The sequence below is a fragment of the Nasonia vitripennis genome, chromosome 1 (assembly GCF_009193385.2).
Source record: "Nasonia vitripennis strain AsymCx chromosome 1, Nvit_psr_1.1, whole genome shotgun sequence".
NCBI lineage: Eukaryota > Metazoa > Arthropoda > Insecta > Hymenoptera > Pteromalidae > Nasonia > Nasonia vitripennis.
This window is the reverse complement of record NC_045757.1, coordinates 20418194-20438675: the sequence shown is the minus strand read 5'-3', so window position 1 is coordinate 20438675 and position 20482 is coordinate 20418194. Positions and strand designations below refer to the sequence as shown.

The following is a 20482-nucleotide window of genomic DNA, read 5'->3' as shown; positions in this document are numbered from 1 at the left end:
TAAAGTTCTATATTGAAGTAGAGATGGAAATTTAAAGAGTTACTTAAAGAAAGTTGGCAAACTTCTCTAACAGATCTATCTCTTAAAGTGCGTCTTTGGATTCTGTGCAAAGCACAAGCGACCACACGCAAAAACTCACGCTTATCATTGCAACGATAATAAGGAATTGCCACTATCTGATGACCATCCTGGCCACGAAGAATCTTCTGTCTGCTCGCTTTTTCCCCGCGCGCTGCTCGTGTCCAATCTCTTTGTCGTAATTTCCGTGGTGATGACCATGATTTCCGTGATTGGCGTATTTTTTGTAACTATTGTTTTCATAGTCGGAATTGTTGTAGTCGCCCTCGTCATGCTCCTTGTCGTAGAAGTCCTTGAGATCCTTCTGAATAATGTGACCGGTTTCGGTCTTCATACCGCGGTGGTAACCCTCCTCGTGAAACTGCTTGTATGAATCGATGTCGTTGGTAGGTGGTTCCTCGTTTATTTCTTCGTGGATCGCGTACTGTCCAGGTGGTGGATACGCCTTGGCGTCGATTTGCGGCGCTCTTTGATCGACGATTTCTTCAGGATCTATGGGTGGTCCGAAGAAGCCCAAAGGGTTGTCGTTGGGTGGTGGTAGTTCGTCCACCAACTGATTGTCCGGATCATCGTATGGGTTTATAGGAGCGTAAGGCTGGTAATTATCATCTCGAATTGGCATGTAATCGTCGTATGGATTGACGATTTTTGCTTTCTTCTTTCTGTGGTAGTCTTCACCGCGACCTTCTCCTGTACCATCATTGTAATTGTATGAGTTATAAGACGTCCAGTCTTCAACGTGGCTATCCTCCTTCTGTTTTTTTGGCTTCATTTCGTGCACATGAATGAATACCGTTTTTGTGTGAATATGATGCTTGATAATTTCCGGAACATGGATTTTAAAGTGTACGCTAAAATGAAATCATTAATTTTCTAAAATTATAGTTCACTCAATATTTTTTGTTTTAAAAGAGCCATTATAAACCATTTATTTACATTTTAATAAATTTAGTTATTTATTTATTTTGAAATGACTTACGTTTTCTTGTCAATATCTGTTGTTGCAAAAGTTTTACTTAAAAATACTGCCAGAGTTAGTAAAATTAATTTCTGAAAATAACCCATATTCGATATTTATTTTCATGTAATTCTTTATGGATAGCCAAATATAATTTATTTAAAGTATTTCTATAATTGAAAAAAAATATTCTGCAATTATAAATGCTTTATCAGTTAGAAACATTTTTAGACCAATTCATTTTTTGTAAGTTGAACAAATGCACGCGAATGATAAAAACGTTATCATTGTTGAAATAATATTTTTCTTTAAAAAAAAATACATCTAATTCAAAGACACCAAAGACAACATGTACACTCCACCACTTTCACAGCTATTCTAACAACTTCGTCGGTCTGCAGCGTCTTTTATCGATATCCATCCGATTGCTTTTTTGCTAACATCGTTGCGGTATGGTTGATTAGTTCCGCTACAGTTTGGCGAATCATCAATTTTCATAAAAGAAATCGACGAAAAAGGCAACGGAATTCAGTGTCGGTGTCAATAAGAAATGCTTTGATAGACGTAGGAAAGTTTTCCTGGCGCTGATTTTACGGATGATTTGTTGCGAAACGACACTTTATTATTGAGAGATTAGAAAAACCGTTGGTAGGTCAAGGTTTAAAGAAAGTGAGTTTAAAAAACATAAATAAATCGATATCTTTCTAAGTGAAATGAATGCCTTAAGAAATATTTTGTAACTCTTTTAATTGATCAATTATGTATTTAACTTCATGAAACTTTTACACGAAATTATAGCATCCACATAAAAATAGGATTTCACTGATTGTTATTTGTATTTCCCTGAAAAAGCATGAGTTTAAATTTTAAAAGTAATAAAACTATAATATAAATAAATTTTTTGCTTTTATATTTCAATACTTTATTTTATAAACAAAATAGTATCATATAAATAAACAGATTTAAACTGCTTATTAAAATTTGTACCGAAACTTTAAAATACCGTCATTTACCTCATAAAAATTATATAAATTGTTTAACGCTTCGCTCTAAACCTAAAGTTGAAAATCAGGAAGTGAAAAGATTAAAACCTACATTTAAAACTTTATAAGTATTTAAAAGTAAATGGTATCCTCACAGAGAATTAATTAATGGATTTTAATCTTTATACAAATCAATTCTACAAATTTATACTTAATTGTAATGCTATCATTTTAAGGATATCAATCACTTTTTAATATTCATAAAGTTTAAAATGTAGGTTTTAATCTTTTCATTTCCAGATTTTCAACTTTAGGTTTAGAGTGTTGATCATAATTCTTATATGATGTTACATGAAAATAACATAAGAATCGCATCGGATTTTGTGAATATTTCTAGTAAAATACCAGTTAAAAGTTGCCACATGAATTTCTCTAAAAAATGTGCAGATATCTGTGCATAGATATCTGCAGAGTTAATTGCACGTTACATTGTTATCTGCGATCTGTTAAGCAGCAAGAAAATTGCTTTAAAGTGTTTGCAGTTAGAAAATCGCTTTGAGTCTAAGTTTCATATACTAAAAAAATGAATTTATGCATTTTCGAGTAAATACCATTTAGGCCCTCATAGAATACGTGCTTATCTTGTTGAAAGATCTATTAATAATTTACTTGTACATTTGTAACGATTATTCAACTATTTAGTTACGAATGCAACTTTTTCCATATTCTAGAAAAAATCTTTTGTTAATCCTATATTTACAAACGGTGATAGAAGTGTTATTATAGGTATCTATAAACAGCTGTATTTCAAAATTTTTTGATGCCGTTATGGCGGAGAGAATAAGTTGTTTTTTAATGACAAAAATTATAAAAGAGAATATGACTTTATAAAACAGAGATCTACGTTATCTAACCTGCTTGTGTATACCAATTTTATAAGACACCGAACAAACTGTGCACATAAAAATCCTACACAAACATCTTTTCCTACACGGGAAAATTCTACACGGATATTTTCTACATCTATTTTTTATTATTTTACTACACTGCAATACTTCACACAATCACATAACCTATTGTTAGATCATTGTTGCAACAATAGGTTATGTGATTGTGTGGAGTTTTGCAGTGCAGTAAAATAATAAAAAATAGGTGTAGACAATGTCCGTGTAGAAAATATCTGTGTAGAATTATTTCGTATTGGAATAGTACATTGCACAACTAGGGCCGAAAGTTGGCTTTTTCAAGCAAGAATGATGATTGAGCACGAGTGAGAGTCGAGGGCACCGCAGGCGCCCATGACGGACACAATTGCTCAACCATCATCCGAGTCTGAAAAAGCCAATTAGCCTCTTGATGTGTATCGTGCTTTCTATAATCAGTGCATCGATAACGTTCTTTTTAGTCCGACTGAAAAAGCAGAGTCGTCCAGTATCTCATAGTAGAATTCCGTTGTAAATCTGAATTTTGTTCGATTGTCACACGGAGCGATGGTATATATGTACATACATGTATGAGATGTGTCACACGCACACACGCACGAAAATGCAAATATCTGAGGCGAAAGTTTTCTCCCCAGGGGCGAATGTGAGTACTGTTGACTCTATTTATCTAGATTTCTCCAAGGCGTTTGATTTAGTTAATCATAAATTGTTGGTTTGTAAGGTGAAGTGTATTGGACTACACTGAAAAAAACTCAGCCATTTTAACTGGAATCGCACCAGTAATCCGTCATTGTACGAAGACTCGCCAAAATTACCGTAGAGTTCAGTAGTTTTAAAGAATCAGTTCGGTCGTTTTTGCTGGTGTCCCGCGTATGCGACCAATTTTACGAGTCGCAACTCGCCAAAACTACCAGTGGCACACCGTTGTTCTTACTGAACAGTCGTAACGGTGGCAGAACGGTTAAAACTACCGGACTTTACAGCAGGAATGACTGTGTTTTTTTTCAGTGTAGATAAAAATCTGCTAAAATGGATCAATCATATTTGAAAGAAAGAACACAGCTTTTTTGACTGATATTGAAATAAATTCTGGGAGTTCCTTAAGGTTTACATCTCGGTCCGATACTGTTCGTTATTTATATTAATTACTTGCAATAATCCCCTGGTAGAAATCGATATCAGTTTAAAGCTACAACATACCACGTATTACTAGAGATGGGCGAAAAATAGGTCCATTTTTCGATCAGCGATGAAACGCTTTATCGGTCATTTTTTACGCATTTATTGGAGTAAGAATAGTAAGAGTAAGAGTCATACCGTATTACAAGGAATTTTCAAGCTTTTAAAAATAGATTTCACTGTCTAAAGCAAAGCACAGGTGATAGCTAGTTGATGGCTACGAAAGTACTACGCAAAATAAGTCGGGTCAAAAAAGTGAAAAAATAAGAAAATTACGAATATCTTCGTATGTCGTGCTTGTATAACTCTAATTGACTGTTAATTGTGTAATTTTAAATATTCGAATTTCTACCAGGGAGTGACTTCTTTGTAATTCGCGTGTTTGTAATGGGCTGGAAACTATGAATTTTTTTTTTTTAATGGCATTTGGAACTCGAAAGTTCATCGCCTCATCTACGCAAGCCTTCCACGGTGCCCTGTCTTGTGTCAATCCCACCCAAGATGCACCCCTCCGATCGACACCCATCCGTCATATTTCGACTAGATCCGCTTTTAAGTTGTCCTCCCATCTGCGATATATTTTGAATCGCTCTCCGAGTGTGATAATTTATTCAAATTACACCTCGCACATCGAAAGAAGTCGAGCTAAGCGGAAAATAAATCAAAACCTGAATGTGAAACTAATTACCCCACGCTCCCCAAATACAATAATTTATTTTAAAAACAAGTCGGCAGGTCGAATTAAGACAAGCAAAGCGAGAAATAAATCAAAACCCAAAACGCTTAAACCCAATTCCCCCACGCTTGCCGAGTGTGATAATTTATTCAAACTTCACCTCGCACATCGAAAGAAGGCAAGCTAAGCGGAAAATAAATCTAAACCCAAAACTCTTAAAACTAATTACCCCACGCTCTTCGAGTGTGATAATTTATTTAAACTATACCACGCACATCGAAAGAAGGCCTGCGGAGCGGGGAATAAATCTAAAACCTAAATGTGTGAACCGAATTCCCCCACGCGCCCCGAGTACAATAATTTATATTAAAAACACGCCTGTACTTTGATAGAAGGCGAGCTGTCCGGGGGATTAATCTTAAACCTAAATGTGTGAACCCAATTCCCCCACGCTTCCCGAGTTTGATAATTTATTCAAACTTCACCTCGCACATAGAAAGAAGTCGAGCAAAACGAGAAATAAATCAAAACCCAAAACGCTTAAACACCTCGCATATCGGAAGAAGGCCTGCTGAGCGGGGCATAAATCTAAACTCAAAACGCTTAAACCTAATTACCCCACGCTCCTCGAGTGTGATAATTTTCAAACTTCACCTCGCACATTGAAAGAAGGCAAGCTAAGCGGAAAATAAATCTAAAACCAAAACGCTTAAACCCATTTACCCCACGCTCTCCGAGTGTGATAATTTATTCAAACTTCTATCTACGTTTAGGTCTACCTAGAGGTCCCGTTACCATCGGCCTGCCCTTCATGACACGCGCTGCCGTACGGTCGTCTCCCATTCTCGCTACGTGCCCTGCCCATCTCAATCTGGGTGATTTTATTATTCTGTTAATATTTGGTGACGAGTACAGATTGTGTAACTCATCATTGTGTAGTCTTCTCCATTCCCCAGTTTCCTCATCTTTCTTCGGCCCGTATATTTTTCGCAAGACTTTATTTTCAAATACCCTAAAACGGTTGACCGCCTGCTTAGTAAGAGCCCACGTTTCGCACCCGTACAGAACCACCGGCAGTATTATTGTCCTGTATATTCTTATTTTAACGTTGTTTGACAACAGCCTCGACTTAAGTAAATTACTCACGGCGTAGAAGCAAGCATTACCCGAATGGAGTCTCTTATTTATTTCGACATTAATTTCGTTTCTATCATTTATGGTCGTACCCAGATACCTGAATTCGCTAACCTTTTCAAAAGTAAAATTCCCAACTCTGAGATCTTCCTCCCCTCTGCAGATGCCTAGCTTATCCACTAGCTAACCTCTTTCTCAGTGGCTGTTCCTCTATCCGCAACCTAAGGACGCGCTGTGTAGTGGTGATAGGCACCCACCCGTCCGATCTGGACGACAACGCCCAAGACCCGCTTAGGGTAGCGGCATTGTAACAGTTAACATACTATCATGGCTCAAAAAAATCAAATCCGAACCAAAAGGGACTTAAGGGTCGGAACTTGGAATGTTCGCATTCTATACAGAGCAGGTGCGTTTAAAGAACTCGTAAAGGAAGCTGATAGGTACAATCTAGATTTGGTAGCAATACAGGAATCGCGGTGGCCAGATGGCGGAGTACTAGCATCGGGTAACTTCACGTACCTGTATGGGGCCGGGAGTGGGGGATGTCTAGGCACCGGATTTCTCGTAAGCAAAAGCATCATACATTCGGTTAAAAGTTTCAAATCCGTCAATGATAGGCTCTCCTATATCATTATCGAAGGGGAATGGTATAGATATGTATTTATTAATGTACACTGTCCTACGGAGGACAAAGAAGAAGAAGCTAAGGATCTCTATTACGAAACTTTAGAGCAGGTAATCGACCAGTTCGCGTCTTACGACACAAGAATAGTATTAGGCGATTTCAATGCTAAAATAGGTAGGGAGGAAATGTTTAGGCCTACTATAGGTAAGGAAAGCCTGCACGAAGCCAGCAATGATAACGGTATTAGGGTCATAAATTTCGCGGCGACAAAAGATCTTATAATCAAAACTACGTGTTTTAAGCACAAGAACATACACAAGGCAACGTGGACATCACCGGACGGGGCCACACAGAACCAAATTGATCATTTCCTCATTGAAAAAAGACGTCATACTAATGTTCTTGACGTAAGGGCTTACAGAGGGGCAGATAGCGACTCGGACCAATTCCTAGTAGTAGCCAAATTAAGAGCTAGCGAATTAGGTACCAGATAGAAATTAATAACAGGTTTCAGGCACTTGAAGAAGCAAACACATCGCCGGAGGGGAATGACGAACCGAATAACTTATGGGGGGACATCGAAAAAACGGTAAAAGAGGCCGCGAACAAAGTACTGGGTAAAAAGAAAAAGCCAAAGAGCAAACCATGGTTTGACGAAGAGTGCGAACTCTGGTTTGAAAGGCGCAAAAAGGCTAAATTAGATAGCTTACAAAATAGAAGCGATAGGACCGTAAAAAAGTATTCTAACGTAAGGAAACAGACGAGCGCGATCTACAGAAATAAGAAGCGGGAGTATCAAAAGAATATTATTAGGAGAATAGAAACTAACAGTAAGGAAAATAACCCCCGCGAAATGTACAGAGGGATTAACACCATCAGAAAGGCTTTTAGGAGTAGAGCGCAATTGATGAAGGACGAAAACGGGGACCTCGTAACAAATGACAACGAATTACTGTCGCTGTGGAAAAAGTATTTCGATAAATTATTAAACGTGCACGAAAATAGCGAAGAATTAGGGGACGAAATTCACACTGCTGAACCCCACGTGGAGGAACCGAGCTACCAAGAAGTAGAGGCCGCGATTAAAAAACTAAAAAACAATAAAGCCGCGGGAAATGACTCTATACCAGCTGAGTTACTCAAATATGGGGGCGTCGAGCTCACTTTCAAAATCTATAAACTAGTATGTGCCATCTGGAAAAATGAAACAATACCCGAAAATTGGAAGGAATCTATCATTATACCGATTTTTAAAAAGGGGGATAAGACAGACTGCAATAACTATAGGGGTATTTCACTTTTAGCAACGTGCTACAAAGTTCTGTCAAACGTAATACAAGCTAGACTCATTCCATTTACGGAAGATATAGTAGGAGATTATAAGTGCGGATTTCGTCGCAACAGATCGACGAGCGATCAAATGTTTACCATAAGACAGTTGTTAGAGAAAAAGTGGGAATTTTACGAAACCATACACCAACTATTTATAGATTTTAAAAAAGCGTACGACTCTATTAAGCGAAGCAAAATGTATCAAATTCTAGTACGTCTCGGTGTACCGAAAAAACTCGTGAGATTAATTCAAATATGTCTGAACGGAAGCACGGGAAAGGTCTGAGTAGGCGGTAATCTATCAGAAACCTTCATGATACGCGATGGTTTAAAACAAGGGGATGGGCTCTCTACGGTGCTGTTCAACTTAACGTTAGAGTATGCCGTTAGAAAAATGCAGGTTAGCCAGCTGGGCGCAACGCTTAATGGAACAACGCAGATACTAGGCTACGCAGATGATTTGGATATACTGGGGGATTGTAGGGAAACGGTAGCAAGAAACGCGGAAATCCTCATAAAAGCGGTGGAGTATACAGGGTTAGAAGTGAGTGAATCAAAAACAAAGTACATGATTGTGGATAAGCTAGGGATCTGCAGAGGGGAGGAAGATCTCAGAGTTGGGAATTTTACTTTTGAAAAGGTTAGCGAATTCAGGTATCTGGGTACGACCATAAATGATAGAAACGAGATTAATGTCGAAATAAATAAGAGACTCCATTCGGGTAATGCTTGCTTCTACGCCGTGAGTAATTTACTTAAGTCGAGGCTGTTGTCTAAAAACGTTAAAATAAGAATATACAGGACAATAATACTGCCGGTGGTTCTGTACGGGTGCGAAACGTGGGCCCTCACTAAGCAGGCGGACAACCGTTTTAGGGTATTTGAAAATAAAGTCTTGCGAAAAATATACGGGCCGCAGAAAGATGAGGAAACCGGGGAATGGAGGAGACTACACAATGATGAGCTACACAATCTGTACGGGTCACCAAATATTAACAGAATAATAAAATCGCGCAGATTGGGATGGGCAGGGCACGTAGCGAGAATGGGAGACGACCGTACGGCAGCGCGTGTCATGAAGGGCAGGCCGATGGTAACGCGACCTCTAGGTAGACCTAGACGTAGATGGGAGGACAACGTAAAAGCGGATCTAGTAGAAATAGGACGGGTGGGTGTCGATCGGAGAGGTGCATCTTGGGTGGGGTTGACACAAGATAGGGCAGCGTGGAAGGCTTGCGTAGATGAGGCGATGAACTTTCGAGTTCCAAATGCCATGTAAAAAAAAAAAATAATAATAATAATTTTTCATTTTAATCTAATAAATTTCTTAATAAATTTAATTAACAAAAGTAAAGCTTTCACATCTTTTTATTGTTTACATCCTTTTACAAATATTTTCCAGTATGTCTACTTATATCTAAATATAAAATAGACAAGTATTCTCTCTTTCAATATAAACTTAATGCTTTGGTTCTAATTGCAATCAGATTGTTTAACTCCAAGTTTTAAATTATATACCACTCAGTCTCTTCAAATACATTATTTAGGTTTTATCAGGAACAATGTTAAGAATATTGTCCGATTCCTCCACTAGTTCAATGCCTGAAATCGGATATAATATTTTGTCTCCATTTTCATCGATGTACATATTGTAAAGATTATATTTACATTGCTCTGATCAATTTCTTGACATGCTTGATCTTAACTATTATTTGAGATTTCGTCAGTACCCTCATGCGATTCTCCATTTTCTTCATTCGTCCCTTGGCAAATTATTTGATTTAACATATCTTGATTAATGCATACATTTTCAAAATCATCATCACCTTATATTGGAACACTTTCCATAATACTTTCATTTTGTTCATCAACAGAATTATCACAGTCCTCTTCGCTTGAGTTAAAATCTTCCATTGTTATTGAATTATTCCTTTTTCTATTTTTTCTTACACCCTTAGTTTCAAGTAGTTTTAAATTATATGAAATATATGTAATTTTACCTGATCTTTTCGTAATCAATCTATTTCTCTTTGATGAATGCATCCATCCATATTGGCTGAATGATCTTTCGGTTGAAGCTGATGAGGATGGCAAGTTTAAAATTGCAATAGCAATTTTCAATAGAATAGATTTTTTGCCAACACTTATCTGGAGCTGTTTTGAAATTGGAAGCATTATCGGTACAGACATCTAGAACTTTGTTCTTACCTACTTAATCTATTACTTTACCTATTTGTCTAGCTAAGTAATCAGTATCTTTAGAATTAGATAATGTTTCTATCGTCATATAAAACACTACCTCTGAGGTATTGAATAAGATGTTGATAACACCTTCATTTTTCACATTAGTCAATGAATCACACTGCAGTGCCAAACAAAGTGCATTGTTTACTTTTTTATTTACATACTGTTCAACACTCCGATAAGCATTATATAACAGTTCACAAGAAAGTTGATTTCGTGTTGGAAGTGTAAATGATGGACACAAAGCAAAAAACAGTTACTGATTTTCGCCAATACTGATTTTCTGTTAAAGATAACGGGGAGCCAGAACAATATATAGCTTTAGTTAATAGATTTTGTAAATTATACTGAGCATCTTTGCTTAGTTAAATTTTTTTAGTTTATCGTGCACTTTCTTTATTGATTCTTCAAAAACTTTAGAGCACTGTTTGTCATTCTATTATCATCACTATCATTTTCACTGTTTTCTTCATCATCAGAGTATATTTTTCTTTTTTTCCTTTTACCTAATGTGAATTTTATGGATTATTTAAGATCAGCTGGTATATTGGAGCATTCAATTAAATGGTTACCCATTCTTGTGGTGTGATAAGTATAGTGTTTCCCACAAGATTGACATTCATAAACATCAAGTGATACTTGCATCTTGTGATAATTTTTTAAAGTACTGTAAAACTAGTTTTTTGAGAGACATCGTTAATTGTTACTGAAAATTAAAAAAAAAATCCTTAGTATAATCTCATTTTTTGATGTACAAATGTAATTTTAATTATATTATAAAAAAATCTTATAGTATAAGATACTGTGTGTATAGACATATTTTAGTATACAGCTAAATTAAATTACAGCAGAATATAAATAAACAAAAAACGAAATAGACGTTAGTAAACTGTATAAATTTGCGATTTTTTAAAAGCACGTGCCAAAGGAGACGTCACGTCACAAATTTATGATGTCATGTCATAATTTTATGGTCGTCATGACGTTCACACTTCCAACACTAATTCCGCGGCCACGTTTATTTTTGCTCCTTGTGCCTCTATCGTCCAGTCAAGAAACTAACTTGAGATGTCTGCCCCCGACATTTGCAGCACGAGCGAAGCGAGTGGGAGGGGGGCCCTATAATAGAGTCCTATACATGTAATACTACGTCGAAAATATGTACTTAATGCCATGTTTTGCACGAGTTACTATTACTTTAGGATAAAAGGAAGGGCGGTAAAGAGCGATTTTTTTCTTAAGTACGCGGTTTTGTTGTATTTGTTGTTCAATTGGGATTTTGCCACCTGACCGCAGCGCCACTTGGACGTTGCGACGGCACCGTTAGGCTGCTCCTCCGACTGCCCCTTAAGAAATAGTATATTGTGCAACTAGGCGGGGGGGGGGGGGGGGAATTGGCTTTTTCTAGAGAGTGTTCAAAACATCATCCGAGTCTGAAAAAGCCACTCCCCCCTTGTTGCACACCGTACTTTTTATGATAAGTGCACGAATAGGCCACTTATCATGCATATGAAAGGAATGGGAAATTCAAGGACTTTTCAAAGTAAAATAAATTTGTATTTTTTAGAACATCTCAAAAATTTCAAAAATTTCAAAAATTTTAATAATTTCAAAAATTTCAAAAATTTTAATAACTTCAAAAATTTCAAAAATTTCAAAAATTTTGCTTCGAGTTTAAAAGAAGGCCATATTATGAATGAAAGAAAGTAATAATGGTCGAGATGAAGAGGAGTTTCAATTGAGGGAAAAACCCACATTTTACGATTATGATGAGAAAATATACATTTATAATTCATAACATATGATTAACATAGTATGTTTAAAATATGTTTTTAGAATAAGAAATAGATTTGGACAACAGCATACTTGCTTACAATGTTGAGAATGATCTCAACGAAGATGAAGTAACCCATTTCTATCGTGAGTTTCTTCATATAGATTCATCTCTTCATTTGCGAATTGATAATAATAGTATAATATCGCTACAAAGTACTCAAGCTATGTTTTCAGCAAGTTTATAACTGTGCTTTATTCGCATACCTATAATAATGTATCTGACAAATTATTAAAATTTGGGTTTCTTAAATGAATCACATAAGTCTTATAAAGTATGCGGCGAAGGTGCCTAAACATCTGCTACAATCCTAATAACTAACAAGGAAAGACAAAATCCTTTGGTTTATGGATTTGGCTAAGACTATGAAAAATGAGTTGTTTGTCTAAAAATGAAGATTGTGTTTCAGCGTTTTATTTGTATATGTAGAGCTTAATGTTTGTTATTAGGTCAATATCTTAAAGAATAGTAGAGTATATTGGACAAAACGCTAAAGCATGAGCTCTATTATGGCCAAAAACTTATTATCTGCAGTTTTAATCAAATCAGTGACCCAAAGTGTACGTACGCCATTTTTTCCTTTCATCTTTTGATAAATAAAAGAATATCAAAAGTTATATCTCTAAAAGATTATGTTTTGTTATTCACCATGACTTATTTTTATTAGTTTGCGTACAAAATATCAAAACTATATCTTGAAAGTAATTTCAATACAATAAATTGACTAATTAACGCTAAGTTAATATAGTATATTTTATTCATTTTCTGACAATCTTTTGAATAATTATAAGACTAAATATTTAATTTTTACTTGCCTCAGATCCGACTGCTAAATTATAACAGAAAAATTCAAAGTGGATATTTTTTCAGAATAGAGAAATATAATAAACTTAGCAAACAAATCTGTATTATAAAAATTATATAACACTTACAAAAGTAATCATTTGGATAAATAAGTGTAGAAATTACACGACTAATTAAATATAAATTTGTACATTGATCAATCACGTTGTATCTTTGGAATACTACACTAGTTTGAGGATCATTTTTTTCTTATCAACTTATTTTGTGCCTCGTAAGTAAGACTTATTTTATTTTCAGTAAAATCCACCATAGTGCTCCTCAGGTTCTTTCTTCCAATCTTCATGGTCCTTTTTATGTTCATGCTTGATTATTTTGTAGATCGTATGCGTGTGCTTAATATTCTTTACGTGATAAGGAACGTGAATTATTACCTTTTTTGACCTAGAATGTTAAGTTTACATTAAAAACGAGCAATCCTAGTTATTATTCTCTCTTTTCACTGTAATTAATTAAGTAAGACATTGCTTTTAAGTAACGTGAAAATGTTTTGTCGAATCAGATAGTTTTATGAATAAAAAAAAAATTATGAAGATGTGAATATGACAATATAAAACTTCATTGTTCCATAACGATAATATAGCCTGTAATATTAATCTATAAGTTTAAAGAAATCTCTCTTTAAAAAAAAGTAATGACCGAATATTTTGAAGCCGTTAATGAATCAGTTTGATGGGTTGAGAAACAAATACCCAGTCTAAACATAGTTGGAATTCTGAACTTCTATTCTCAAGAAAATCGAGCGCAAGCTAAATTGAGCTATTAAAAAAAGCAATAGTAAATGGTTATTACTTACCCAGCATTAACTTCTCTCCGACACAAAATTAACATCATCAATAATGTTAAAGCGCACTACAACAAAACAACAGTTTATATTAACAGTAGATCATAACTGCATACCAAGCAAGATGTATTTGTATTCTCCGATCTCTTACCAGAGATTTCAGATCCATCTCAGCGAAGAGAAGTCGATCGACTTTCTACAGTGAACGCAGCAACAATAAGAGTTATAAAACTGAGCCTAGTGCATCAGTTGCAGCTTGCTTATATACCGTCGGAGTTCGCAGAGCCGTACAAGAAACTCCGTTCTTCGACCGACTATTTCTCCCAGCGAATGTAACTTTATGTTTTTACGCTGGTGATCATGAACATTTTCCGCTCAAAGTCAAGGACTGATGGCAGGCTCACAAAAACATTGTCTGCGAAATTAGAAAATTATTCCGGTCCCAATAATTACTCATCCGAAGATATTTTTATGACGTTTGATGGAGTATTCATTCGTTTTTGGAGTAACTTTAAAATCATCAAAGTTCTAATAATATAAATAATAAATTTTATTGTGATACATACAATATAGTAAATACATTTTTTTATTATCAAAGCCGAATTTCTACTATTAACATTTAATATATACTACACGTGATAGTTTAAAAATGAAACGTAGACTATAACTTAAAGTTTAAAAGTTTTATTATTACTCTAGTTAAGAATAAGAATGTTTAAAAACTAGAATTACAAAGTTAAAAGAAATTATGGATTATATATTAAATACAAGAAATTGAGACCAGATAAAATATATATGTTTTCGTAAAAAAAAAATAATTACAAGCAAATATGCGTTCGATTCAGTAATTAAGAGTGAAATTCAGTGGTAGGCAATTCAAGTGAAATGGAAAGCCTTGATAAACATGAAGCGCAAGAACTCACCTTTTGTGTACTTGCGCTTTCTACTGGCATTTTATTAACTGTAGTAGTGAATTTTCATTTACAATAAACAAACAACTGCAATGATTATATCACTGAAGCTCGTTTAAATTATGCAAGAATAATATACGAGTGTAAATCTATATTAATAATTTTTTTACTGCTTGTTTCTTATTCATGCAACTTTACATTAAAACATATTAAAGGACTTTTTGATACAGTTTGCATAAAATGCACTTTTGCGCACATTCTGCGTGCGTTCAATCGCATTTTCCGCCCCCTGTATAAAAAAATAACGTTCAATACACGTGCGAAAAGTTGATTCTACACTTATGAGATTGTCACCCCCGCTTCGCTCGGGCGACAAACCTCCCACTCATGTATAATCAACTTTTGCGCACATGTATCGAAACATGTTATTACGCCGGCTACTCAATTCATTGGCAAATCTTCTAAAAACGCGAAAATCAGTACATGCGTTACAAAAAATATGGTGTGCACCAAGGGCTAAGCGGGCTTTTTGGCCTCATGTGGCTGCAGTATTCGTCTGCAGCTCGTAAACGCCCTCGCCTACGGCTCGGGCTAACTCGCCTTGACTCGTACTGCAAACTCCACACTCGGCCTAAAAGAGCACACTTCACGCCCGTGGTACACAATATACTATTATTCACGTCTGACATATAATAGCCACTTCATTCTCTGAAAAGCAGAACTAAAACAGCATTTTATTCCCTCATTTTTTTTCCCGAAAATGCGGGAAATAAATTTATTATTTCCGCAAAATGCGGGAAATTTAAAAAAAAATTTGAGAGTTATGGAAATTTTTGCAACAATGTTAAAAAGTAGAAAAATTATAAAAAATTAAAAAATTTTGAATATTTTGAATATTTAAAAAAATTGTATTAATTTATTCAATTTAGCTGTTGTAGGCCCTACTTTTCAAGAAATAAAGTGGCTACACAGTTCAGTCGTGAATAAAGCACTATATGCAGCACGAGAGTAAAGTCGATTATTTCCTCGGGTAATTTACTGCCCTGGCTTTGCTTGGGCAGTAAACTCTCACCCGCAGGAATAATCAACGACTTTACTCCCATGATGCATAATGTACTATTATATATTTATTATTAAATATATATTCTTTATATTAGGTATATCACGATATGCATGTATGAGTTAACAGTGATAACATATAAAGAGAAAATTGTAAATAAATGAGCAAATAAACAGCAAATGAAAATATAAGAAGATGTTGCTCGGGGCTATGTATCATGCTTGATTATTGTTGACAGCTATAATAGTAAATAATGATTCAAACAATGCAAGCATGCTAACTCATAGCTGTCAATGATAATTACTAATTAATGAGAACTCAAAAAGTATCGTTTATTTGCCGAGCATATTAATCTCGTGTTTATTTTCAACATAACGAGAGTAGACATTATAACTTTTAATTTCAAATAAGGTAAAATATCCAACAGCTCATTTGCTAGTGATAAAGGAAGCTTTAGTCAAAAAAGCAAGAATCTTGTACAGCATACGATTTCGCAAAGAAGATTTGCAACAGGCCCATTGTTGCAGCTGCGGATAGAAACCGCGAAGAGAGAACTGAATCTGGAAGATTAAAAATTCAATATATCTTCAAAAAATATTAAGGGACTGTCGGAAGAGCAGCCGGACAGCGTTGCCGCAACGTCCGATTGGCGCTGCGGTCAGGTGGCCACCCAGTTGAAAAAAAAACATGTGTTTTTAGTATATGTTTTTAACATATGATTTTAACATATGTTTTTGTGTTTCATCCTAACATGTGATAAAATCATATTATAAAATCATATAATAAAATCGTGTAGCGCAATAACTTTGAATTATGATATTTTTTTTAATTATAAAATTATGTTATTTCTTTATAATTTGAAATATAGAATACATTGTATAATTGATTTAAATAGCATTTTTATTTAATAATATTTAATAATATTTTGTTCCCAGTATAGATCAAAAAAAGTAAAAGATGTGTTTTTAGTATATTTTTTTAACATATGTTTTTAATATATGATTTTAACACATGATTTTATCATATGTTTAGCGCAACAACTTTTAATTATGATTTTTTGGTCATAATATTATATTATATTTCATTTGGAATTACAGAAAAGTAGAATACCTTATATAGATTGTAATAAATTCTTTATTGATCATTGTTTTTTTTTTATTATACAATGAAAATGTTTAAACAACATAAACGAAATGTGATTAATCTAATATCACTTATTAAATAAACTTCATTTTTTAAACGTTATAAAATACGTTTCTTAGAATAGCAAACGCTATTAATGATTGCATAAAAAAATATTTATCAGTCTCAAAGTAGAACGTAATTAATTATTACATAAAAATCGTTGTTATAAAAATGTTTTTAAACCGAGATCATAAGCCTTTAAGGCTTTTTTGAAGCTTGTAGATGTAATCATTACATCTTATTTTAGTCACTAGAAGTATTCTTTGTAGAAGATGCTGATGATGAACTAGAGGTGGAAGTCAATTTTCTGCTCTTAGCTGTTCTCATTAAGGTGGGGTTCTGGTGTTTTCATTTTTTTCCCCCTTTAGATCTAGTCAGCTAAGATTTTGACCTCATTATGTATTAAAAAATATGATTTTATGTAAATTTTCAGCCGAATTTATCTAATATTTAGTTGGATAATGCAGATGAAGCAGAATTTTTTATTATAATTTAGCTATATTGCTAAGGTATCCTGCGCAACACATTTGCATCTTATGACTCCAGAAAATTTGAGTGTAATCTTCAAGCCGATGTGAAAGAATTATAGTCATTAGATTTTAAAATAATTTTTTTTTATTTTTATAAATAAATATGTCATTTTAATGCATAAAATTAATAATAAAGTTAGTTAAATTACAATAAATTTTGATGTACCTGGATTTGCCATTAATATCATATGGGCTATAATAAAAATGTAATCACTATGATTTGCTGTTAAAATAACAAAGAATTCACCGTAATTTCTTGGAATCATGAAATGGAAATGCATTGCGTAGGATGCATTTTGAATATTTCTACGAATCCTACGAAAAGTGCGAAAATTTCCAAAACTTTACACTGAGTGCCACAACGGGTGTAATAAATGAAGAGGTAATATTACCAAATATTTATAAAAACATTTACAAATAATTTACTTCAGATTTGTAATTTTTAGTCATAAATCTTTTTTTTTTTTGAGCCCCCCTTAAGGAAATACTGCAGAAAGAAATGAGATAAGACAACTTCAATATTTATATCTTTTAATATGGTACTGTATTTAGGAATCAGTCCTTTTACTTATTTATTATTAAAGTTTCACAACAACAAATATATTAAAATATGGTATACATACATTCTTAGTTACGTTATATTCATGCATATAATTTTGTTTGTACATCTTTACATCTACTTAGGTCTGCACAATCGCTACGATCGTATCACTCATAACGAATATAATAACAGCTTGCAGCAAGTGCGTATAAAAAATACTCGGATTTCTGTATAAAACAAACGTGTAATTACATTAAACTCTGAAAATTGTACATCAAAAACAACTTTCACTTGTGCATAGCGGTCCTTATCGAGTAAGTTAACTCTCGCTCGCCTCCGCACTTATATTTAAGCTTATACTGTTATCGGTTATTCAAATCAGTTTCGCTCTTTTTACTCCTTTTCGTCTTCTTGTGTTTCTGCTTCTCCTCTAACTCTCTAAGCAACTGTATGCTGACCACCTTGTGCTACCACAGGCTAAACAAGCCCATCATTTCTCGAACGGCCTCCTTTATCTTGGCCTCGACCTTATCGGTTTTATTGGCCATAATAGGCGTGGCAGTACTGCTGGTGAATGGCATACTTTCCGTTGGTACTTGCTCCTCTTTGGTTTCCTCCTCGACAGTCGGCTCGTCGTCGATTCTCCTCTCGATTACCAGGACACCTTTGGATTTAGACGTCGCCATCCTTTTCTCCTTGGTCTCAGTGGCTTTCTCACTGACGTTCTTCCAGATCTGGCTTGCCGTCATCGACATAATATTGTGCATCACCTCTTCGCCCGTGGAGTTCCTGCTCGATTTGGTATCTTTTAGGTTATCGCCACTGACCGAGCCTCGTTGCAGGTTTGGTGCCGGAATAACCTGTAAGCCGCCGCTGACGACCACCGGAACATTTTGTCGAAGTATGGGCGGTGGTGACGCTAGCGATCTCATAAGATGTTTCGTAGCAGAGTAATGATTCCTTGTTGTTCTGATCGGCGAACCATCAAAAAACGAACCAAAACCACTACCACGTTTTCTGTTAAGTTCGGCCTTATTCAATAATGTAATTTTATCCAGATGATTGAGCGGTTGCTCGAAATGCGGCATTTCATCCTGTGGCCTGCGGTTGGATAGTTGAATTGGGTTGAAGAGGCCCCACGAATGACTTTCACTTACTACGCGCATGTTATTCTGGTAGCCGTATCTGCGGAGCGTTTCATACTGTTGCTCCAAAACGTTGCTCGGAGCTTTCGACTGTCGAAGGTTGGATCGGTTGTTGCTTGTGGAAGATGTGTTATTTGTATATGGAAAAGTGGCAGGACCCTTTGATTCGGCAGGGTTAAGCTTGTGCCCATAGTACTTGCCACGATGATCTAAGGGTCTACTCTGTAAAAATAGATTAAAGTTAAATTTCATTTTGTTTTGTTTGTGTCTTAATTATACGAAAGCCTATCTAAATCAACATAGATGCAACAGACGAAAATAACGTTGAAATAAATCATTCAGAACTGCAATAGAAATAATTTATATAAATTGTGGTGATTGATCAAAACAAGAATCATCTGTGATTTTCCTATTGGAATACAAAAGAAAAAAAAGTCTGATTCATGTATAAATTAAAAAAAAAACAATTTAACTCAAAAATATCATGAATCATTAAAAATGAGCGAAAAATCTTATATCTTACTTTGAAATAGCATATAAATATCAGAAACGATACATTTTTTAAACTTTTACTTTTACTTCCATGTTCATCTAAAATAATGATATTAAAAAGGTCTAAAAATAGATAATAAAATCGATGTAGTTCCAATGTATAGTTTTTAATTAACTAACAAGACCTCTGATAGGATGATAACCAAACTGTTGGATCGATTCGCTCGTGCAATAACATTGAAACATGTTTAAAATTTAAAATCACCTACTTCGCGCACTCTTATATAGCAATATACATACTTTTTCATATATTTTTTTTTATATTTACTCACCCAAATTGCATTAGCTACATTGGTTTCCGACTGTTTTAAAAACTTGACGGTGTATCTCGGATCGTTTGGAACTTCGAATATTTCATCATCTGCTGAGAAGCTTGCTTCACTGATCATCTTAGAAGGATTATTTTGTTGGAATACGGATGATTTCCCATGTATCAGAAAGCTGCTTGAGATAAAAAGTTGATTAGCAAGTGAATGTCAAAGCAATGCATAATTCTTTACTTTGTATTTAAGTAAAACGTATCATTATTATAATTTAATTAGGTTAAATATTCTTATTTAAACTAATAACTACTATATTTTAAAGTTTATTTGCAATCTGTTTCACATAAAATTATAAAATATTGCGTCAAACTATTGATTCTGAGTAATTTACAACATTTAATATAATCGAAGATTAATATATTTCGCATTATTTGTATTGATAAAAAATAGATTAATTTCTACAGAATTTTTTGTTTATACCTATCGTATTTTTTGAAGACAGGGTCCTCTGCATAATACGTCAGCTGATTGTACTGTTGAGGCAGATGAGACTGATGAGTAACCGGAGGATCATAAGGAGGAGGAGCTTTTCTATGGATAAGATGAATTACTACGCGATCCGTATCTTCGTCAAGAGGTTCATTCTGCCTGATAAACACCTTT

General features: G+C 34.6%; 2 protein-coding genes across 2 annotated transcripts; both read right to left on the bottom strand.

Moving 5' to 3' along the window:
* Window positions 1-172: 172 nt before the first annotated feature.
* On the bottom strand, window positions 173-12066 carry LOC116416357. Its single transcript, XM_031924413.1, has 3 exons — window positions 12028-12066; window positions 1058-1128; window positions 173-929 (listed from the first exon to the last, which is right to left on the bottom strand). The coding sequence occupies exons 1-3, from the start codon at window positions 12064-12066 to the stop codon at window positions 173-175; spliced, it is 867 nt and encodes a 288-aa protein (XP_031780273.1).
* A 5818-nt stretch (window positions 12067-17884) lies between these two features.
* Window positions 17885-19991, bottom strand: LOC116416121. Its single transcript, XM_031922972.2, has 2 exons — window positions 19829-19991; window positions 17885-19226 (listed from the first exon to the last, which is right to left on the bottom strand). Exons 1-2 carry the CDS (start codon window positions 19943-19945, stop codon window positions 18327-18329), a joined length of 1017 nt encoding a protein of 338 aa, XP_031778832.1. The 5' UTR covers window positions 19946-19991; the 3' UTR covers window positions 17885-18326.
* Between the last annotated feature and the right edge of the window lie 491 nt (window positions 19992-20482).

Bases quoted from the DNA above. Each gene is read 5' to 3' on its own strand.
- LOC116416357 (XM_031924413.1), bottom strand. From the start codon at position 12,066: ATGGGTTACTTCATCTTCGTTGAGATCATTCTCAACATT. The intron at 1,129-12,027 runs GTAAGCAAGTAT...GGTTATTTTCAG, and splicing joins TTGAGATCATTCTCAACATT to AAATTAATTTTACTAACTCT. The intron at 930-1,057 runs GTAAGTCATTTC...ATTTCATTTTAG, and splicing joins ACAGATATTGACAAGAAAAC to CGTACACTTTAAAATCCATG.
- LOC116416121 (XM_031922972.2), bottom strand. From the start codon at position 19,945: ATGATCAGTGAAGCAAGCTTCTCAGCAGATGATGAAATATTCGAAGTT. The intron at 19,227-19,828 runs GTGAGTAAATAT...CTATTTTTACAG, and splicing joins ATGTAGCTAATGCAATTTGG to AGTAGACCCTTAGATCATCG.